This window comes from Phalangium opilio, unplaced genomic scaffold (genome assembly GCF_054372755.1).
Source record: "Phalangium opilio isolate 3A_F unplaced genomic scaffold, DU_Popi_V2 ptg000017l_1, whole genome shotgun sequence".
In the NCBI taxonomy this organism is placed as follows: Eukaryota; Metazoa; Arthropoda; class Arachnida; order Opiliones; family Phalangiidae; genus Phalangium; species Phalangium opilio.
The window spans coordinates 8,591,504-8,615,653 of NW_028324151.1; the positions used below are offsets into that span (position 1 = coordinate 8,591,504).

At 38.2% G+C, this 24,150-nt stretch overlaps 2 protein-coding genes across 3 annotated transcripts; both read left to right on the top strand.

Annotated features, from left to right (window-relative positions):
- The first annotated feature begins 11,302 nt into the window (after window positions 1-11,302).
- Window positions 11,303-14,645, top strand: LOC149702930 (uncharacterized). Of its 2 annotated transcripts, XM_089866840.1 has the most exons (4): window positions 11,303-13,358; window positions 13,659-13,744; window positions 13,859-14,256; window positions 14,332-14,645. In XM_089866840.1, the coding sequence occupies exons 1-4, from the start codon at window positions 13,119-13,121 to the stop codon at window positions 14,337-14,339; spliced, it is 732 nt and encodes a 243-aa protein (XP_089722966.1). In that variant the 5' UTR covers window positions 11,303-13,118; the 3' UTR covers window positions 14,340-14,645. The 2 variants fall into 2 exon arrangements, with proteins under 2 accessions (XP_089722966.1, XP_089722965.1); XM_089866839.1 differs by having other exon boundaries at window positions 11,304-13,358; window positions 13,859-14,645.
- Window positions 14,646-14,918: 273 nt separating this feature from the next.
- Window positions 14,919-22,495, top strand: LOC149702931 (type-1 angiotensin II receptor-associated protein-like). The gene is made up of 6 exons (XM_089866846.1): window positions 14,919-15,139; window positions 15,446-15,480; window positions 15,560-15,671; window positions 16,668-16,737; window positions 17,571-17,607; window positions 19,129-22,495. Exons 1-6 carry the CDS (start codon window positions 15,107-15,109, stop codon window positions 19,373-19,375), a joined length of 534 nt encoding a protein of 177 aa, XP_089722972.1. The 5' UTR covers window positions 14,919-15,106; the 3' UTR covers window positions 19,376-22,495.
- Window positions 22,496-24,150: the final 1,655 nt, after the last annotated feature.

A 24,150-nucleotide genomic window follows, 5' to 3' on the forward strand; every position in this document is an offset into this window, starting at 1 on the left:
TGTTAATAAATAAATTAATATTATTATCGCTAATTCCCTTTAAATTAAACTCAGACAATTCCATCAGTGCTTGAAAAAGAGCATTAGCCCAACAATTATTTGCTTTGAAAACTGGTACCCGGTTCCCTCTCCTTCTATGAGTCATGAAACTTCGGTCTCTTATTGGGGTTATTGTTATCGGGGTATACAGAAAAAACTTAACGTTCAATATGAACTTTTCGTGGTAATTAAAATGATTTCTCTGTAGGCCTCGGGGATTAAGTATGAAAAATTGAGTACCACTATCGTCAGTGTCCGTTTCGTAAGATCTACTGTCAGAGGTAGGGGAGGACATCTATACTACAAAGTCTTACACTTTCGTCTCTACGAGTTGCATTTAAATTTCACGATGCTGGTGTTTTAGAGCTTTCTATTCTAGATTCGGGTACCTGTTCCTGGGTGGAGACGACTTCCGTTTGGGTAATAGTTAATCCAGATAGGGGGTTTTCGTTTAAGGGCATGTTTACATGGGTTTGGCTACCTGTTAAAAGGGTACTTAAGAGAGTGTATCCCACACCAGTGTCTCTATCTGCCAGGACAGCTTGTTGCCCAAGCTGTTGGCAGAACATAATACCTCAGGTGGTAGCAGTTGGAATTACATTTTAATCAACTCCAGCGCATCCTGAGGATGGCAGGCTGGCAGCTGCAGCTAGTTTTTCTTTCAGCTTTAAATATACTTTCATGCTTAGCCTAAGGACATTTAATTCTTTAAATTAAGCATACATGAATAATAGTAATAATATTAATACGTATTAAAATACTAATATCAAGCACACTTGAATAACAAAAATAATACTGTTAAAGGTGTAAAATAATAATAAAAAGGTAGCAATCCACAACTCTAAAACTTGATTCAAGCAGTATCGAAAGCCTGTACATTTCTATATAGCCTTTTTTAAGGGCATGGCGAAGCAAAAAGTGCCGTTGGTAGGATGAAGACCCCTGAAGTGGAAACTCAAATGTTGTTGAAACAACACAGAGCTGGACGCTTTACCACCAGGCAACCACACGTTAATACTATTAAGCTCCTTTCACACTTTTGCATCATTCGCCGTGTATGATTAACAAATTGTTTCGCAATATTTATTGCATCTTTCAGTTTTAGTTCTTTTCTTATCACTTCTGTGAATAAGACTCTCTGATGTTGCCATTTGCCAAATGTGATTAATCAGTGTAAAAGAATAGAGGTTTACTTGGGAGGTGACGGAAGGGATGTTGGGGTCAAGTCACCTCCGGCGGACACGGGGCAGTCGGAGAGCCGACATGTGTCGTATTCCCTCAAACTTTGTCGCCCAGAAGCTTGGCTTACAGGAGTGCGCCAAACTCCCGACATTTTCTGCTAATAGAAGATAAAAATCTTCACATACAAGGCATAAATGGTGGCAAGCCGTAGCTATCGAAATGGTACTCTACACGGGCTCCGTCTATGAAAACAGAGACCCGGTCAGAGCTCTTTTCGCAATGTTGAATTAAATTGATAGAGGATACAAGGTAACCTAGTTAGGTAACCTGTACCACGAGAAAACACAAGTTCGGATAAAGCTTGGAATCGCGTTATAACAGTTTTAGTTCTAAGATTTTGGTTCCCATGCCATGAACCACTTTTCCAAAAACTATCTCATACATTTTCTTAGAACTGATTTTTATCTATGGCTCTCATCAACTATATACTCTATTGTTGTCCGTTCCCTCTCTGCGTGGACCGACCGCACCTTAGGCGGCGCGACAGAGAGGAACCTTTTCTCTTACTGCTGGTAACCCGTAACCCCTTTAAGCTGGTACCCAAAAATGGGCGCCAGGATACCTGGATGCCAGAGTGTCCCATTAATAACACTTTGACAGTCGTTGGGACATAATTGCTTCGGCGTGTGTGTGTGCTCGGCTCTGTAGAGTCGAGACACCAAAAAAAAAGAGAGTTCAGAACTGAAGATTAGAAAGTAGCACCGGCCAGAAGAAGACCTTTCTCGATCTCCGGAAAAAACGCTCGCGATATGCGAATGCATAAAAGAGTTAATGCGGTCAGCCGGTGACTCCCGCGGTTTCGCGCCTCCGAAGAGTATCTCCTGTCGGGTGATGGACGCTGCGCGGTGAGTGTGAATAATAATCAGGGTACCAGCAACCCATTATAAATTTAATAGTTATGAAACAGCCCCATGAGGTGCACCATGGGTTTAACGTATGTAAATACAAAGTTGATGAGTAGCCAGTTGTTTAATTAACTTTACGTTAAATAATTAAATACTGTCTAAACAATTCTACACATGTCTATTTTTATTAAACCTACACCCAATGGCAACGATTCTCCCTCTGCAATCCTAATTATTTTCCCCTAGACTGCATTGACTTTAATGGACCACTACCCCACGGTAGCTTTACCTATAAGTTTTGAAGGACCGAGTGGAGAAACGTTTCAGCGTCTATGGACGTAGTTGCATTAGTTTTATCATTATTGTATAACCTTTACCATATTATTTAGATTATTGCTCTATGCTCTTTTTCATATTTTAACCGTAATATTATAATCATTATTGATGTATACTTAATTTTAATCATTATGTGTCCAGAGTCTAAAGTAAATATTGTTCTTTTACGCCTATATTTACAGCCTCCAGAAAAAACAGTTGAAGCCACACCGTTAGGGGCTGCTGGAGCTCATTAAAAATATCTTACTGTACACAAAATCAGTATTAATTTCCTCCCCACTACGAACACGAGCATTTAGACACTGAAACACTGGGTGGTTATAGGTAAAAAAGTTATATTAAGAACTGCTTCTTTAAAAAGTAACGAGGCTATTGAAAGAAGAGAATGAATGCAATGGAATCGAAACATTCTGGATTTTAATACCCCTAACTCAAAATGTGACTATTGAAAACTCTAACAAGACGTGGACTGAAGAATGAAATCGCGAAATTAAGAAAGCGTCCGGGGGGGAGGAGGTTAAACTTTGCGTATCTAGAATCTCTGATTCACCTGTAAAATTTTTAATTGGCAACGTTTCACTTTCTGTCTCACTAAAAGAATAAGGAGCTAACAACTGGCTAGGGGGAAGAGATAGTCTGGCGTCACGCAGCCCGTCTCTGGTTGGCATTTTTGCGCGTAGAATACTGTTTCCAACCGTTAGGGGGGATGAAACTCCAGTAAGAGATAGAAGGGTGTGACGTTTCAGGGTCAGAACTGTTAGCTCCCTATAGGGTGTTTCCGCGAGAGTGAAAAGGGAGAAGAAATAGGGGGCGAAAACCGGTTTTCAGGGGATATTACGTTTCCAAAAATTAATGGTCAGAAAAGAAATTTTTCATTCAGCAAAACCGTAGAGTGTGAAGGACCAGTCTTCATACCAAGTACTTTGGTTGGAATTAACCGACATGACTACCTACATTTATCTTCCCATTGTGTACTACGCTACCTTTCAATTCATGTTTTTATCCTGAATAAACAATCTGGTTTTCAAGCAAGTAATATTGCATGTTTTAGAGGCTAACACGAAGGTTTGAGGGCAGCAAAAAACTAATGTTCTGCCAGGGCTAAATTTCTTATTACTTGCAGTGTAGTGTCTACCTAAATCGCCCGTTAAAAGTCGCGCCCATAGAGGTAAGGTTGGAAAATAGTTTTTCGCGGCAAAATTTAATAGGTCTGAACCGAAGTATTCATTGAGGCTTAGATTTGATGTTTTAGAGGCTAACACTAAGGTCTGTGAGGTCTAAATTGGGAATCAACTAAGGGTAATTTCTTAAATTCTCCTGTACGAGTTGATAAGCCGTCTATGTGAGTGACCTCTTAAACCTGAAAAATTATTCTCCCTTGGTCCTATTTCAGATGCGTATTCCGAAATTTTGGTTTTTTCTTTTTCTCAGAAACATATTTAACTACAAAATCCTCTTGCCCGTTAAGACAGAACATTCGGTTCGTGGATGCAAAGACGTGAAATAGGGCTTCACCATTACGAATCCAACAGGCGTAGGTCCATCGTTAGAAGCCATAACTAATGTCTTTGGATCTACATACCGGATGTTCAGCCTTAAGAAAGCCAGCTGGTCAAACACCTGGCCCTATTTTACTAGCGATTTTTGAAAAGAGTCCGTTAAATTAGCCCAGAAAAAACCCCTAAATATACCAATCCGATCAAAAAGACTTTGAAACTCCTTTCCCCAAAATACCTATGGTAAACAAAATATTTGTGCAAAACTTTGCTCCCTAAAAGGCGAATAATAATTTAAAATCAACCTTCTAAAACGGTTTCTCGTAAATATATAGGCCAATTTCTCGTAAATATACGGTATCAAAAATGGACAGAACTAACATGATTTAGTTCGAGAACGACGCGAGACTCGAGAGTTGACTACAAGCGGTTTTGCAGCAAACAGGGTTCATACAACTTTTGGAAAACAAATTTCCGAGATTTCCAGGTTTTTCCCCATATACTTCCCTGAATTTTCCTGGTTTTTCCCGTATATGGAGTATCCTATGGGGCAAACGTTAGCGAAGGAGGTGGGGGTCAAATAGGACTATTACATAATCAAAGGACATCCCCGTATCTCTAGTAGAACCACAGTTATGACCCTCCAAAGTATAGTGTAATGTTAATCCTATGGAGGGAATGTTTATGAACATTTTGCTTAATTACTTGGCCCCTGTTTGACGCGAATTTCCCTGATTTCCCTGAATTTTACTAAAAATTCGAAATTTCCCTGAATTTTCCCTGATGTTTTTGTGAACTATTTATATCCCTGATTTTTCCAGATTTTCCCTGTTTTCCAGGTTTGTATGAACCCTGAGCAAACTCTCTCTCAGTAACTAGTGACAAACTTATGGTATTAAAATATATCGAGACTTGATTGTGATAAAGTTTAACTCCAAACTGACAACAATCTCAATAACAGATCCTTGAAGTTGGAATGTAGATATCTAATGAACTTATTGTAACACGAATAAAATACTAAAACACCTTAATTTAACTAACAGAAGCGAAACTATTGTTTCATAATTATACAGAAACCATATCCTTAGCGAATCTTGAGGATTCGATGATTGTTATAAAATGTTATGATAACGAGACCCGATTAACGGGGCACTTACTTTTCTCGGCGACGGTCCTAATGTTTTTGGCCAAGGAGTAACGGCAAGACCTTGGTGGAGTTTACCAGATTTGAGCTAGATTTCCCTTTCGATATCGCACACGTGACCAAATGGAAGTTTCGTTTTGCGCACCAATAGAGATTTTTCTTCGCGTCCACTGCCACTGCGAGTGTTGATTACGCGCACAATAGAGAGATGTTGATTTTGGATGAAGTGGTTCTCTGGGTATCATCGGTTCGACCTCGAACTTCCTACTGGTTGCCAAATTCTACCCGACTCCCTAACGTCCAAACTACAAAGATATAATGAAGTTTTTTAGTCCTGGTTAAAAATTCTTCCTTACCCCTTGGGCTCTGAGAAATATCGGGGGGGGGGCGGGTAAAATGAAAGAAAAGACCACCCATTCTCTATTTCGCAGGTTAAACTTAAGATGAACTCTCTCTATAGCCACGAGCAAGGGGAGTTAAAGGGGGAGATAAATTTCATCCGCTCAATGGTTGGAACACGCGTAAAGTCTTGTCCCCCATAGCAAATATTGCACCTTGGAGAAGTGAACTTATACAGGCATGGCCGTAAATTTTCCTATAGTACCCCGGTTTTAGGTTTGGCATAAGCTTTAGGTGCCACCTGGTTATAGCAACACACGTGACTAAACTTGTGAAATAGAGTAATTTCGGTAGAGGGGGAGTGAACTGTGTATCTCCAACATTGGAGGCAACTTTGTAAGAGAGAGTAGTGTCGGTAGAGAGGGGAGTAGACTGTGTATCCCTCCCTCTAGGCGCGCTTTTGTAAGAGCCTAGAGATAGAAGCGTATGACGTTTGCATACGTAGAACTGACATTACTCTTTCTCCGAGTTTTTTGACCTTGCCCCGTAAAAGTTCACGTGCGTTTGAGTGATTCACCTCCTTTCTTTGATCATTCAATTTGATGATACAGGTGCGGTTACTTAAAAAACTACCCCATTATTCGAGTTATTTTTGCAAAAGGGCCCGGGGACAATAAGTGTTAAAGAGTTCAAGGGGAGAATTTGGTAAAGCAAAATAATGCACGTATCTTTCTAAATTAGAATCTTTAAATGTAAAATAATATTTAAAATTAACTAAAATCATAAATAACAGAGTTCAAAATAACCACATTTATGTATAAATTAATTCATGTATTCCCTTTTTCTTATATTTTTTATCAAAACAGAATCTTGTAAACTGGGGATATTCCCTTCGATAGAAGTAAAATAAAGCATGATGGTCCTAAACTGTATGGAACCAAAAATTGGGGTTTTTTAAAGAGGACCCATGACGCAGAGGAAAACCTGTGCTACGTCATGGATAGAGATGTGAGTCTGTAATTTAGGGACACCGTAATTTTAAAATGGTAATTTACCGGTAAAAAGACCGCGGTAATAAGCCTGTGAAAATATAAAATACCATAAATTATCGACTGAACAGTAATTTATGTTATTCCAAAATTTCAATCGGTAATTTACAGGGTAAATTACCATTTTTGACAATTGCGGTAATTTCAAATCTCTATATTGAAGTAATAGAGGTTATTGAGATTGGCCAAGAAAAATAATTTAATCATAATCTATAAGTAATCACTTTTACTACCTCCTTACGATAGTTAACAACTAAAATTACTTAAAAATTAACTAATAATGAAAAACATGCAACTTAAATATAATATTACAAGGGCGTTAATTTAAACGCTTAAAAATACCAAAAATGGTTTAAGGGTACTTACCGGGTTCTTCACGATGGTTAAAAGTCTTTTTCATAGTTCGTCTGAGAAACTGGAACCTTTGTTTTTAAGCGCGAACAAAACGGTTTGGTTGGTTTAATTTTACGCGCACAAACACGACGGAGCAACTCTAACATTGCCGGATTATTATTTAATATCGCGGCAACCGGTGTTCGTTATGAACGGACTAGATAATGGTGCGCTAGCGCTGATGGACAACAGACGTGCCGCAATTGAAAACGGCCGGAGCCGCCGGACTTGGTAGTTGTAAAGTGGCGGGACGAGGGGTGTTAACTGTTAAGGCGCCACGCCGGATCTCGGTCAGATAACACCGATGGGTTAGGGTTCTCATTCGGCTCGGGTATCAGGACAGGAACTGTTTTTCAAGTAGGCCCAGGCCAGGATTTTAGGTCTCCTCGTGGTCTTTCTTCCATACAGCTCCAACTGCGAGTTCGTTATAGTCAGTCTCTGCTCGTGCGTCCGCTCCGTTCGCCAGCTCTTACCAAGTGTGACCAACAATGGGGCTCACGACCCTTTTATAGAATTTCCTTGACTTCAGGTAGCATTGTGAGGACCAATCATCATGCGTCTTTTTGCGCTCTTCGCAAGAAAGAGGGACCAATCATCTTCTGTCTTTTGCCCGTCTTCTTGAAAGGGTCACGATCTCTTTGTACGCGCACGTGTTTGCACTTTTTCAAATCGTGTAACCGGTTTTGTTTCTTACAGTTAAGTCGACTAATATAATACAATACCACTTGAAAAACAATAGCAAGCAATACACAATGGCCTGGCCAGCCTCAATATTTTCCATTATATTCATTCTCTTAACGGGGTAGGGGTTTTATAGAACTATTACTAGGTCGGATGTCTCTTGTCACCACCAAATATACATATTCATCCTAGTTAGCCCTAAGGTGACTCTGCACGGTCGGTCACCTTACTGCGTTTCCCGACCAGCAGAAACAAAAGGGATTTCTAGAAAAATCAATGTCACTTGGAGGGTCAAGGTTTAACAACACAGGTTTAACAACACATGTTTACCAAGGGGTATTTTTTATTGAGCCCCAAGAGGCAAGAAAACATCTAAAGCCCAGGTGGTCTAAATAATTCCTTACGTTTATTAATTTTAAAGGGAAGATTACTTTTTATCAAATCTGTCGTTACAAATTACCTTGAAAGAATTTATTATATACATGAATTTAGACTAAACCCAACATGAATGCTATAAAATATATCAATACTGCTAATTGCGCTCCTATATAGAGATATATCAGTTGTGACGTTAGTGCCTAGGTAAAACGTCACGGGCTTAGCTTTGGCAATGGGCGGCCATGTTTGGTACCGCTTTGGTTCTATGAGTAAATAGAACACCAAGGCGCTCTATATCCCACGCTAATTTCTACGCGGGTTTTGTGGGCCGGGCTTGAGAACTAGCTGCTTCGTGTCATAAAATTGGAACTTGGAAGTACTACGTTACGCAACATAACTCTTGCTTCTACTCATGCTAGAAAATAAATCAAGAGGGGGTCGTAAATAGCTTCTACTCTACAAAAACAATACCAGAAATGCGACAGGGCCCAGGGGTGGAGCTAACCCTAATTGCCAAGTCCTAATTCGGGCGCCTTTCAAACAACGATTTATTTTGTGTATAGCAACGCGAGGTTGGGAGCACGTGCTAGTTTTATCAAGCAGGGTAAAATTCGTCAAATTATGATTTGTCTCGCTTTTCCTACAAATACAAAACTCGTCTAAAGAATTTTAGGAAATGGCTATTCCATTTAACTGTATCTATTCCTGAAATTACTAAATCTTAGAGCAAAATAGACAGATTCGATAATTACAAACGGTGAAACCAACACACAGAGGCGAGGCGGCCATTGAGGTATCCTCCCTCTCGCCAAGAAGCTCCGCCAGAGGAAGTGCGAGTTGGTTACCTTCCCGCGTGTACCAGAACGCGGGCTCCGTGGGGCGTTGCATATTGGCGCGAGGAAAGAATACCGCAATGGCGATCTCGCCCCTGCGCGTTGCTTTATCTGTTTGTAATAAACCAATTTAATTTCATTTTAAACATGTGATACTATACTTGCGGACCTATTTAATAGGTTCCTCCCTGTTACAAAATGGACTCTTGTAAAGAGAAGTAAATAAATATTCATTCATTCAATTTGTCTTAGGTGTTGCCAAAGAACAAACACACTTAAGGGTCATATTAATAAAATACTTAAACATCTTACTTTAATCATCAGAAACCTAAATTCAAAACCATTATTATGATTATAAAGAAACCATTGGCGATACTTATGAACTCGACAAATGTTATAAAATGTAACAATAAAAATCCGGTTTAAGAAGAATTACTTACTTGGGTCGGTAATTGTCCTATTGTCTTTGTCCAAAGAGTAAAGGCAACTAGGCAAGACGATAATCCAAGCAGTGAGGATTTTGACCCTTTTATCCCTTTCTCTGACCTTTTTGACCTCACGTTCTAAATCCACGTCCGTAAACGGGTTTAACCTATAAGTACTTTGACCATGGAAAAACTAGAGTGTATTCAATAAAAACTACACAATGGAGAAGGTTTAGCAATTCTGCGTTAGAGCTCAAGGGAGGAATCGGGAAAGATGAACTTCGAATAGGGGTCAAGGGTTAGTTTTTTTAAAACTGGGTTGGGTTGGGCGGTGTTTTTTTTTCTTTTTTTAGCTTTTATCTGTATGAACTTCTTTCAAGCACGGTCCACGCCCCACGGAGAATATATTGTAAGAGCAGTAGCGTCGCTAGGGTTTGAAACTTTGGGGGCCAACCTTTTCTAAAGTTACTATGCGAAATGAACAACTAAAGTTGTTATAGTTGGTTCATGCAAAGAGGGTATAAAGAGGTTCATGGTAATATGCGTAGACCTTTATAACTATTATTCGCATTTTAAAGATTATTTATTTATTTAGTTCAGTACAGGTAAGCCATTAGAGCTTGGTTAGTACAACCGAGAGAGATTAACGATTTAGTTATACAGAGATTAACGATTTAGTTATACATTAGTAAAAAAAGAAAAAAAAACAAAAAGAGATAAGTAACAAAGTAAAAAAAAAAAAAAATAAGTGACAAAGTAGAAAAAAAGATAAGTAACAAAGTAAAAAACGGTATGACTACAGGTCAATTTGGGGTATTATTGAAGTGAGCCGATAACTTAGCGCGAAATTTTGATTTATCTGAGATGGTAATAATAGATTCAGGGAGTGCGTTCCAATCTGAGATAACAGTGTGGGTGAAATGATGTTGGCGGATAGACGTCAGGGCGCGTGGTTTTGCAAGTTTAAGGGAGTGTCCACGGGTAGAGGGATACGGTGCAGGGTGGAAAAAAGTTTCAACGTTAAGTGCCAATTTGTTATTAAAGAAGTCATGAAGTAAACATAGGTTGTTAATTTTATGGCGGATAATGACGGGATCAATTTTAAGTTTTTCTAATCGAGAAGGGGCTGGGAGTTTATCTAATTTTTGAGTTAGTTTAGTAAATTTGTTTTGGGCTTTCTGTAGGGCAGTAATACCAAGGGAGGAAGATGGTGTCCAAATAGGGGAGGCATAGTCAAAAATAGGGAGGGCCAATGCATTATAGAGGGTTTTAATGAGGGCTGGGGAGCGGTTGTTAAAATTACGACGAATTAAGCCTGATAGGGAATAAATCCTTTTAGAGACTTTATTGGTGTGGGAGGTAAATTTAAGGGATGGGTCCATTGTAACACCCAGGTCAGATTCAGATAGGGTGGCACGGATAGGTTGACCGTAGAGACGATAAGTATACCGTGGGTTAGAGGATCCTAGGTGAAGTACAGCGCATTTATTAATATTGAAGCTGAGGCCATGTTCAGAGGCCCAAGCTTCTACGGAATCCAGGTCAGTTTGCAGGTTTAGGGAGTCAGATAGGGATTTTATACGGGATGAAAGCTTCGTATCATCTGCAAATAGCAAAACTTGCGAAAATTTAACAACACTAGGGAGGGAGTTGATAAATACATTGAAGAGTAGTGGACCTAAAACTGAACCCTGGGGGACACCTTTCTCAATGGGGGCCCAGGGAGAGTGCTGACCCTGTAGGACAACTCTTTGGCGGCGGTCAGTTAGATAATGGGATAACCATTGCAAAGCCTGGTCAGTAACTCCGGCTAGAAATAGGGCACGCAGTAATTTATCATGAGGGATACTATCGAAGGCTTTAGCGAGGTCGAGGTAGACGACATCAACGCCAAAGCCCTCGTCTAACCAAGTAGTCCATTGGTTGGTGGCTACGAGTAAGTTGGTTGAACACGAATGTTTGCGCAGGAACCCATGCTGAGCTGGAGAGATATACAAACTTTTATTGATAAAGAGTATGTGAAAAAAAAACATATTAATTACGGGTCGAAATTTTAACTCTTTTTGTTGTTGCATGTTATCTTTAAAATTATTTGTATAGAATTAAGCCAACAACCTTTGAACTTGTCAAAAATAAAAATACCCAAAACGTGGGCTAGGTTCGGAGAGAAATAGGAAAAAGTGAAAGATCTATTGAATAGCAAAAAAATAACCTCTCGATAGGGTCATGCACTGTAGCACTAGCGAACCTGAGAGGGGCGTAACCGACAATAATAGAAACCGTGAAACTCTGCAGAAAATGGTTAGGACTTGGTTCCAGAGATAGAAGCGTAAACAAGATGGCCCAAGGGCTGGGCTCATGATAATAGTATTCACATCGTACTTAACAGGCCTACAGAAAATTTGCGTGAATAGCCCCTCGATGCGCTACCTTTAACTGTGCAAAAATCACTACCGGCAATCCTAACTTCAATTTATTTACTTCTGTTGCAATTATATTAGTGCGACACAAACAGAAACCTCGAGTGAGTAGCCCCTTGATGCGAAGCCTTTAACAGCGCAATACTTACTTCAATAAATTTTCTTCTGTTATAATTTTAATAGTGCGACACAAACAGAGGGTAGCCTCTCGATGCGCTACCCTTAACAGTGCTAAATTGATTACCCGTATTCCTTATGGTACAATTATAGTAATAGTATGACACAAACACAAAAGTTGAGTAAGTAGCCCCACGATGCGTTACGCGTAGCCTTTAACTATTACCCGTAACGCACACCTAACCCTTAATAGAAGTACAGAAAATCAGAGTGATTAGCCCCTCGATGCCTTACTCCAAAAAAATGATTACCCGTAATCCTTCGATAAATTTACTTATGTTATAGTTGTAATATCCAGGGTTCCACAGGCTAGTACATACTTGCTTTTGCTTTTAAAATTCCCCTCGATTTCTTTGAATTAGAACTTCCAGAAGATCAAAAGGGTTAACAACCAACGAACCTAGCCCGGAAATAGGCCTAGTGGGAGAAAATCTAAAAAAAATAAGGGGCGTTAAGATAGAAAAAATATAATCTTTCACCACTTGATAATAAGCTCTCCAAAAAAACCGTAAAATTAGTTCCAAAATTAAACGCTAATGATTAAATATTCATGCGCGTAAGCTCTGGACGGTCCAAGCACCTCCGGTAATCTAAGTTGGTCATGCCCTGGCCCTGGACAAAAGTCCACTTTAAAAATTAAATGCTTGGTGGTCTACTGGCCCTGTGGTCTCTTAATTAATTAAAAACCTTCCAAGGTTTCAACATTTCAAGTGGCCAATGTCCAGTTTATTTAATTAAAGTGCTTGAACTCTACTGGCCAAATGGACAGTTAAATAAAAACATCCTTATTTCTCGGCTGGGAGCCTGGGACCGATACTTTTTATCTTGTTGTTGAGAATCTAGGGCTTGATAAGCCTTACAGCTCCTTACAAGGGATGTTAAACCTAAGACCATTAACAACCCCCTTCAATGCGCAGTACCGAGGCATTTCCGTTTGAGGCATTAATTGCCAAATGGTATTGTAGGTGGGCGGCGCGACTGAGCCGGAAACTCCCTCGTACCACCGTCCGTAACGCGCGGGAGAATTTGAGAAAAACGAAAACGCGACCGCGCGCCACCATATACACGAGACCCGTTATTTGAAAACTAAAAATGGTTAACGGTTTTGACACTTATTAATTTATTTGTAGTGGAACTCTGTAAAATATATCCCGTGATTTCAATTAAATTGATACTTATATTTATTAATAAGTCTGTGAAAATTAACAAGTGTCCCATAATAATACAAATAGTGCGCACCAGCTTTTTTTATCGGTTTTTGGACATAATAGGCAAGGATCTTCAATTGAAATTCGAAATTTAAAGTGAAAGATTACAAACAATGTCACACAGTGATGATGATGATAACTCGTCAAATTCGGTTACGGACGACGATTATTATGATATGACCTTATTCCCAGATTCGGATTTTGATGATTTTTTATCGGATAATGTTGATGGCAATCCTAATCCAGCCCCAAACAACAATTCTACAACCCCAGACCAAGCTGACGCCAAGGAATCTGATGAACCACAATCCAAAAAAGTCAAACATAATGATTCATTTGATAAAAGTGGCGAAGTAAGTACCTTTTAATTGTATGGAGGGAGACGTGCCACCAGGAAGTATATTTTCAAGTAGTAGGTTTACTCATGGATTAACTAAAGCTAGTGTTAGTTAATCCATGGTTTACTATTTACTGGAGTAGTAACTAAGCAATGTAATGCTACAAAATTCAAGCATTGCCAATAGAGCTCTTCATGATGTAGGATAAGATATATATGTTACATTATAACACATTGTACATCCCTTTAATCATAATTATCGGAATCTTATTGCATCGCTTAGTTTTTGAAGCCTAACATTTAATATGTATTTTAGGCATGTCCCATATGTTTTGAGCCATGGACTAATTCAGGCGAGCACCGATTAGTATCTTTACTTTGTGGACATTTATTTGGAAAGCTGTGAGTATATATATAATAATTAATAGTTAATTATGAAGACTATAAAACATAAAAAATAAAGCCTAATTCTTCTGAGACTCTGATTAGATAACGTTATTGATATTATTTCAATAGTTGCATCGAGAAATGGATGAAGATCAGTTCAACTGGTCGAGTCTTAAAGGGAAAATGCCCTCAGTGCAACGCAGTTACAAAATCAAAAGACGTAAGGCCAATTTACCCGCGTTATCTGAAAGTATTGGACACTTCCGAGAGAGATCGAGCTGTAAAAGAACTTCAAGCTGAACAAGAACTTAGAAAAAAGGCAGAGTTAAGATTGCAAAGGTCTATTGAAGAAAATAATAGGCTTAAGAAGGAGCTTATTGAGCATCAAAGAACAAATCAAGAGTTAAGACAAGCTAGATATGAAAGTGGACCAAATGGTGTCCATGTTAATGGTTTGGCTCAAGCCAACTCCACCCAGAATCATCCGCGATCTGGAGTTCAATGTCTTTTGAACTTACTAGAAAGTGGTACTATTATTAACATTAAACATAATCCCTAAAATAAAAAAGAGGAAATTTTAATTTTATATTTTTTTTTACCAGATGTGTAAATATTGTAAATGAAGTTCACTGTTTGATTAATTTAAACAAAATTCATTAACCAAAGATGATTGTAACGTTAAAATTTCTTTTCAGTTTAGTTTCTAAAACTAGGTTAATGACTCGCTATATTTCTAAATTGTAAATTGTAATGAAATTTTAAAATATAAATTCCAAAGTTTTTTTCATCCCTCATCATCTTGAAGGATTAAAGCGCTGTAAACGCAGGCTAATTCCTTGTTGGCCATTTTAATTTGATTTAAAAATCTTATTTAGTGCTCGTCGCCTTTAACACGGCCTTAGCTCATTAACAACCCCCCCCCCCCCCGACTATTTTCTTTGGTGACCGCGCTGGCTCAGCGCGCCGCTGAGCAGCGTGACGTCAAAGTCAAAAAACAAAATCCGTTCACTCGTTCAGTAGGACACAGCTAAAAGCGCTGACTCAGCGCTGAGTCCGCTTAGCTCTGCTGAACGCGGCCAAATTTCCTCACGCACATTCTTTAATCTTTATCCATGGTTAACTATTAATTTCCCGATTCCTCACGCTCTTCTGGAATGAATTTTCAGGGCGCCTAAATTTCAAATTTATAGAAACTTGTATATAGTAGACCGTCTACCGCGATAGTAGTTTTCCTACTGAGTACACTTTCCAAAAGGCACTCAAGTCAAGTTCAGACCACAAGGGGTTGACTGAATTAGTGAATTTCCAAAAATCTTATGTGTGTTTACTTCGAAGCTTCTCGCTCGGACCACGGAATCTCGTTACTTTCAAAGTCAAATGAATTTTAATATACCAAATGGCCCACTGAAGGTTTCTATAAGCTTTTTTTATATATTTTAACAACATTATATAACCAAATAAATATAGAAATGCCTAAAAAATGAAGCCTTTGCACTTGTATGAATGAGATAGCTTTTCGCGATTCGGCACTCATTGTTATTGTCCCTCAGAGATTAATACAGTCAAAGGCAGGAAGCTGCCGCTAGTTGTTTAACTGTTATTAATCATGTGACTACCAACGCAACTTATGTTAGCGCTTAAAGTTAAAATAACGAAATTTGAAGTTAAATTAAACTTGATATTGCTTATAAACCTTTAAAATTATGCTTTTTACAGGGAATATTTTTTATACACTTCATTCTCTCAGTATGGTAAATGTCTTTTTAATAAAATTATTTTAATATCAAGTTATTGCGATATTCACCGAGTTATTTATGTTTTATAATGAAGGGCTTTACAACCTCAATGGCTACCACCGTCTTACATGTACTACAACCTGATTTTCTTGGGATGCTTAGTTTGGTGTTTACATAACAGAGATTCTGAAGAGCCTGTTTTCATGGTAGTTTGAGAATATATTATACAGGGTTCATACAAACCTGGAAAACCTGGAAAAATCAGGGAAATAAATAGTTGACAAAAACCTCAGGGAAAATTCAGGGAAATTACGAATTTCTAGTAAAATTCAGGGAAATTACGAATTTCTAGTAAAATTCAGGGAAATTACGAATTTCTAGTAAAATTCAGGGAAATTACGAATTTCTAGTAAAATTCAGGGAAATTACGAATTTCTAGTAAAATTCAGGGAAATTACGAATTTCTAGTAAATTCAGGGAAATTTGCGTCAAACAGGTGCCGAGTAATTATGCAAAATGTTAACAAACAACCCCCCTCCATAGGAATAGCATTACACTATACTTTGGAGGCTCATAACTCTGGTTATATTAGAGATACGGGGATGTCCTTTGAGTATGTTATAGTCCAATTTGTCCCCCATCCAACCATACTAAAAACTCAGGGCTACTACAAACAGGGGTGGAGTAATTTAGCAAAACATAAACAAACAACCCCCTCCATAGGAATAGCATTACACTATACTTTGGAGGCTCATAACTCAGGTTCTACTAGAGATACGGGGATGTCCTTTGAGTATGTTATAGTCAAATTTGTCCCCCATCCAACCATACTAAATCATTAGGGCTACGACAAACAGGGGCCGAGTAATTAAGCAAAACGTAAACAAACAACCCCCTCCATAGGAATAGCGTTACACTAAACTTTGGAGGCTCGTAACTCTGGAAAATTCAGGGAAGTATGTGGGGAAAAACCTGGAAATCTCAGGGAAATTTGTTTTCCAAAAGTTGTATGAACCCTGTTATAGAGGCTCCGTGAATTCTGTGGCTATGGGTAAACTGGGGTGATATCGCAGCAAATAATTCTTTTAAAAGAGAATACAGCGTTGATAAAACCTCATGACCATTGTTTGCAAAATTCTCAGGGCCTCAAAAGCCATAAGAAAATTAAAATTGGTAAAATAATCAACTCCTCTGTTTTTAAGGCCATCGCAATTAACGTTGTAAGCATCCTTTTGGATGTTATATCAGTATCCATATACTATGACAGATATGGTCAGAAAAACTATTTGATATATTAAAAAGAAAGGGGTTAGTGATGCAAAAAAATCAATAGAAAGGTATTAAAATACTATGAGGGGGTATACCAATGAGATAGATAGAGTTACAATTCAAATCGGCTTACCTCGAAACACATTGCTTTTATGAAGCACGTTTATCAAAACATGACAGCGCCATCTGTGAGCCTCTAGCGGAACTAATTACAACTTTTACTTGTTTATTTGCAATCAGAAACATCGTTATGATTTTTATTTCATCTATTTATTAGATTAAAAAGGACTAAAGTTTTTATTATTTAACTCGCGTATTTTATTTAACACGTTTAAAAAACTATCTTGACAGCTTGTTACGCAGATTATAGCAGCAGACGGTAATAAGAAAGTTCTTAGGGTGGCGCCACCCGTATTTGATAAAGATTCATGCTCGACAAAAAGGTGTATCGCGAAACGTCGATCTCGAGATTTCACGTTGTGACTCTCATTGGGGTATACTACCAAAAATAGCGTGGAATCATGTAATTCATGCAACACTTCTCAAAGAAAAAAATTCTGTACATTTTTGGGTAACCCCTCTTAGATTCCTATTTTGTCGCTAATTAGATCATAAAATTTAAAACAAATATCGGTCCTATGGCGCCCCTAACATGCTGGTTAATATTCTACACGCCAATTTTAAGTTACCGAACCAGTCAGAAGTGGCTAGTCAACTCTGCCGAAACTTGCTTTTCTACTTCATATTTGAGAAAATTTGCATCACTATTACTTCCTTTCAAAGAGTTAAATATTGCTGAATTAAAATTAATGAAAGTTTATAATTTACATTTAAAGCGGCAATTTCTCACACGGAAGTCCGGTTTAGTTGTGGGTAGGTAAAATTTTTAAGCTTAGCAATTACTTTGCTCCGCTTTCTTTTGCAAAAGCTTATTATCAATGGGATGGGGAAAGTTTGAAACTCAAGACCAATAGAGCTATCTCAGAAGCCTTAGTGTGACGTCACCTATGCTATTTGCCCATAGAACCAAAGCGGTACCAAACATGGCCGCCCACTGCCAAAAACTAAGCCCGTGACGTTTTACCTAGGCACTGACGTCACAAGTGAGATAGCTCTATCAGGGTTGAAATAGTTTTTGTGTGCACTTAAAATATCAAAACTCTTGATTTGTCATTGATTGATTGTATCTGAAGTTTTCGTTAAAGGAAAAGTTCATGTATCATTATAGCGGCCTTTTTCTAAATATAAAAGGAATTCAATATTAAAAAGAAAAGATCTCTTATTAAAAATAATTAGCATGTAATTAGTCTTAAAAACGAGGACTGCATAGCCACCCGCCATTGGTTTAGTGGCGTCTGCTAGCCAAAACCTCTTACCCTAACCCTTACCCCTGCGAGAATTCAACCAATCCCGTAGGGGTAAGTGGTTCGATTTAGCAGACTCAACTAAACCAATGGCGGATGGCGCAGTAGTCCTCGTTTCTAAAGGCTCTTTCAGACGATCCAACTTTTTGACTCAGCTTGATGGGTCAACTCGAGTTGAATCAACTAGTTGGATCGTGTGAATAGAAGCTGGATGAGTTGGGTAACCAAAAAAGTTGGCTAGGAAAAATTGGATCAGTGATCCAATTTTTGCTGACTCAACTTTTTATTTCATTTCTTCAGCCAATCAAAATGAATTACAAAAAAAGCCTTTTTCGCGGGTTATTTCGTAAGTTCCAAGGTAGGTGGCGCTTAAAAAGTTCCATTTGGCGGTAAAAGTTTAGTCGTGTGAATAGGAAGGATATATTTCACTTTTCCCTTCAAAAGTTGGGCAAGTTGATATCAACTTGCCCAACTTTTGAAGGGAAAAGTGTAGTAAATCCTTCCTATTCACACGACTAAACTTTTACCGCCAAATGGAACTTTTTAAGCGCCACCTACCTTGGCACTTACGAAATAACCCGCGAAAAAGGTTTTTTTTGTAATTCATTTTGATTGGCTGGAGAAATGAGTTGAGTCAGCAAAAATTGGATCATTGATCCAATTTTTCCTAGCCAACTTTTTTGGTGACTCAACTCATCCAGCGTCTATTCACACGATCCAACTAGTTGATTCAACTCGAGTTGACCCATCAAGCTGAGTCAAAAAGTTGGATCGTCTGAAAGAGCCTTAAGACTACTTAATTGCTAATTATTTTTAATAAGAAATCATTTATTTTTTTTTTTTTAATATTTTTCATTTTTTCTAAACATAAAAGAAAAATATTGAAAGGACACGTTCAGACTGAACAAAACTTTCCCTATTCAAAAAATTATTTGTGTTCAAAGCAGTGCCACCTAGATTTTCTATCATAGATTAGAAATCTAGTTGGCGCTGGTTCAAGAACCAAGACAAATAAAAAATATTATTGCAGAATGTTCGTCATCAACTTACTCTTGAGACCCGCCACCTCAATCTTACTACTGAAATTGTACAACGAAAGGGTCGGCCGATTTAGTAATCTAGGTTTCCCTGGTTTTGGAATTGGCGCCGGAAGAGGTCCCTACGAAGATATTGACCAGTCAACGCAAAGCGTTCCCAAATCAGCTATGGATACCGGAAGTCCTATTCACGACCACTTATCAGATTCTCACATACCACCTTATCCGCCTACGCAGTAGAATCAGTTATTGTTACTAAAAAGGGTTAAAAAAGAACCTCAAAAGATTAAAAATGAATATAATTTTCTTTGTCCAAGACTAAATTAGTAAATTCTTAAGATAAATTTGATTCCTTTTTTTATTATAGTTAGTTTTTATGACTAATCATTTAAATCTCACAATCTTAGTTAGCCACGTGGTTTTGCAATTAATTAAAGGGACTGTAAAGTTTGGTGGACCGTTGTTGAAAAGGTATTCTCCTCACCCCCCCCCCGCCGCAATCATGACGTCAGCAGCTGATGTAAAACGCGTCAAAGAGGAATTATTTCGTGGTTTGGTTGTAAAGCAGTTCCTCACAACCATTTAATTTCTCTTGTGAGCTGCCCCCTCCAGCGTTTCCTCAGTACCGAGAGACCAAGACCCGCCCTCTGTGTTTACTAGAACCATCGACCTTAACAATAGTAAAGACACTGTGATTGGCCCAGTTGTATCACCTGCCGGATAAGGCTTGAATAACACCAAGAAGGTTGTATGGTAGAAGAGAATTCGCCTAGATTGTGGATTAGCGCTCAGAGTCTCTCCAAGATCACTTTTATTTCATGCGCATGCGCCCCCCCCCTCTTTTTTTTTTAAGTCAGTTTCGTCTGTGATGACGTAATTGCGCGCCGCCCATGCGTACTAGCTACAAACTGATCTTGCCTCTTAGGTGAAGTTCGGACCACTATATGGTCACCCCCCCCCCCGTAATACCCTCAGCCTCTCCTCTACTATACAACCTTCTTGTTAACACAAAAACAGTATTTTCCCGTAAAGAAGTAAAGACTTCCGTTTCGCTTACCACCTGGGGGGTTGTGACGTCAATAACGACTTTTTCAATTGTCCGCCGAACACTTTACAGACCCTTTAATTCAAAGAAACAATCGTTGTCGCTTTTATGCAATGCTTTTATTCAGCAAAGTCTATTTGAATTTTTAAATTATAATTAGCAGAGCTCTGACAATTCATTTTTCTACCATTTTGCATGATTCTTTAACGGAGTAAAATAACACTTAACTTTGTAGGAAAAAATCTCAACATTACGCAACGGAATTTCAATTTAAAATTTTAAGCAGTTACTTACCTGTCCTGCATTTATATAACCGTGTTTGGTTGAAGTTTTTCTCGCATTCGAAATTAACGGTGACTTTCATTCAATTTAACTTGATAGACCTTTCTGAAAAAAATTCTGGTAAAGGTCCAACGGCAGCTTTAATCAAGTCAATACAATTGTCTGTGTAGCCAACCATACCGAAATTGATCACGCAACTTATCACGCCAATAGCCAATGCCGCTTGGTTGATATTAGCGAACGAAAAGGTCATCGCATTGTACTTAAAAGAACGGCCTTTATCTAAATATAAAAGGAATTAAATATTGGAAGAAATAAATGATCTCTTATTACAAAATAATTAGCATTTAATTAGTTTTAAAAACTAGTACTACTGTACCGCCATTGGTTTAGTGGCGTCTGCTAAACCAAACCTCTTACCCCTACCTTCCTCCAGTCTGGGAAATAGCACACTTCCCCTGGTCCAAAACCAGTTTATTTATTGCTTGGACTAGTTTTTTAATTCAAGAAGTGGGGGTTACTGGTCCTCGGGACCAGTTTATTAATTGCAAATCTATTAGAGAACAAAGGCTGGGACCAGTCCGGAGACCAGTTTATTATTTAGGACACTGGGGGGTCACTGGTCCCAAGGACTAGTTTAAAAAATATCCTTATTTCCCAGACTGCCTTCCTCTCAGCCTGTGAGAATTCATCCAATCCCCTATGAGTAAGTGGTTCGATTTAGCAGACGCCACTTAACCAATGACGGTTAGCGCAGTAGTCCTTGATTGTTTTTAAGACTAATTAAATGCTAATTACTTTCTAAAAGAGATCATTTATATCTTTTTTAATATTTAATTCCTTTCATATTTAGAAATAGGCCATTCTTTTAAGGTATAACCAGAAGTAAGATGAGACTAAAAGTACGGAGCTAACCAAATTCTTCACTTGGCGAAAGTGAATATTCTTGATAACACACCAACGGTTGGCCCTCTGGTAGCGGTTTCTGAATTTCCCCTCCAAAACGTGAGACGCTCGTGGCGGTAGACGGCCGAACTAGATTCAAGCACCCGCGTCCGTGTTCCGCAACTTTAGGTTGATGGGAAGGGGGTAGGAAATGTTTTTGGAACTCGACCAATTTTTTCCCCTCTAGTGTAGGCGCGATGGAAGCGGCATAAAATACTCAAATTTGTTCACTAGTGTCAGGATCTACTACCAATGCTAGAGCCCTTCACTTCTAGTCTCATACCACTTCTGGTATAATGTTATGTTCTCCGGACCCAGAATCTTTTTCAGAAAGGTTTATTCTTAATTAATTACGCTTGAAAAAATATCCCCCTTCCTATCTCCTCTAACTATCCACCAATCATGGCCTTCTGTTTGCGAGTTCGTAGAAACAAAAAAACACTTTATATAACACATAAATCAGCTCTCTATAATCATTTTTCGTAATCGTTTCTTTAGCAATTTAATTAATTTTAAAAGATTTAAATTTTGTTTGTGGTTCCTAAATGTGATTAAAATACACTAAAAAAAAAATCATTCCTAAGCCCATTCCCCTTTGTTACATAACGATATTAACCTTGAATATAAAAGTTTATAAAAACGAATACGATGCAAAATTTGAAAATATTTTTAAAGATAAAAACTTTGAAAAGCACTAAAGGGGGAAAGAAGTTATACAGGTTAATTAATTTCCAATAGCGTACCTAATTCCAATTATATTTTAAATGTGTTTAATTTTAAATGTGATTTTCATTGAGAGTACTTACTCGTTCTCGAGTAATATAACACAGTTTTACCTCTTTAATAATATTTTTTTGGGGGATTGTTGTAAATACGAAGCACTAGTCACGCCCAGATCTGATCAACCAGAGCGGCCAACCACACGTACACTTCCAAATAAACTAATTAATTTTGTGCCATTTATGTTAATTAATTAATTTGAACTCAGCCCTTTTTCCATGTTGCTAAAAATATACGAAAGAAAAAATAAAAATTAATGTTGATGTATTGAAAAAAATTGCAAATAAAAATGAATTTTTTTAAGTGAATGCTTGCTTTAAAATAATTTAATTGTAGGGATGAAATAATGTTATCGTAATTCGCTAATGTTTTGAGAACGAAACTATTCCCGCATTACACAATTATCTAAAATTTCCTCTGAAATGGCAGGGATAGATTTAATTTTAGAAGTAGGAATGGAGAACAGAGTAATCTGGGCGCGCGTCAAAGTCCTGAACCCCCTTCCTCGGGATGGATGGGTATGAAAGAAGAGGCGGGTCATAGCGACAGAGGTAAAAAGTAAATACGTATTTTTCGCCGTCCACGTCAGCAATGTCTTCAAAACGTAGTTTAAGTTACGTGTTGGAGGGAGGGGCTCTATACCTGGAAATGGTCAGTAGTTTAACTGGCCCACAACGGAATGGTTGATTGGCTAGGGGTAAGAAGAGTGTAGACTGAGAACAGAGTATTTCCATGAAAATTCCCTATTTAATTCAGGAGTGTGGCCCACTCCCGTAAGCCAAGTTTCTGGGCGACAAAGTTTGAGAGAACCCGACATGTCTGCATGGCGACCCTCCCCTGTGGTGTCCACTGGAGGTGACTTGGACCTCTCAAGTAAACCTCAACTACTTCCCTGATTAAACACTTACTGACCCCTGATTAGATAGCGGACTTCGGGCCAACTTTGCTTTGAAACCTCCCAAAAATAAAAATATTCACTTGGAAGTTTCCTCCTAAAATAGTCTACGAATCAAATATCCCCAGGGATAGTTAAATATCTTGCAAATTAACCAAAGTTTCGATAGTTTTTTTTAGCAAACAACCTAGGTATTTCATTCTCTTGAAGTTGAGGGTAGGGTACCGCCTTTCCATGAATATTTACTCAAGTTATGATACCCAGAAGGGGATAATAGTGGAAGGATGACACTCTGCATCATCTTAATACTTAAGTTATGTAACGTGATTCTTCCCAGGCTAATGCACCTTTTTGCTTTCTGTACTGCTCATCAAAATTCAGATGGGCATCGCACCGTGCTAGGGTGAATTCTGTAACTGTTTGGTACTAAATCCTCAATTTGTCTTGACGTGGGACAAAAACGCACAAACGCATGTGCCTTGGCAAATAGTTAAGCGCTAATAGAGTAATAACGAGGGAACTATTTATCGCATATGTGATTCCGTTTAGTAAACTTGCTCCAAATGTTCAGACGTTGGGAAGAATCATGTTACAGTTACCCCGTTTTGTGGTACACTTCTCTCGATTATATTCTTCTAGTAGTAGATAAACATTAAGAAAGATTTTTTTCAAATCCGCGTCCATTTTTAAAAATGGTGGCCACAAATGTAAAAAAAACCTTCCTTACGGAATAATATTGATGTTAATGACGAGGGAACTATTTATCGCGAATGTGGTTCGGTTTAGTAACCTTGCACGAAATGTAAAATGATGTTGGCTTTGTTGGGACCTATTACCTACTCCGCTTTGTGGTACACTTCTCTCGAAGAGAAGTAATATATACTTCTGATATTACACATAATTCCAAATTTCTTCTCTTGCTACTTACGAAGCTGCGAGTCTCTCGTTCTTGCTGCTTTCCTCTTTAACCTTATTTTGATTGAAAACTCCAACAAAAATAGTGGCATATGTTAAACCTCAATAGACTTAAGATAATTATTAATTAACTTACGTGTTTATTGTAAAATA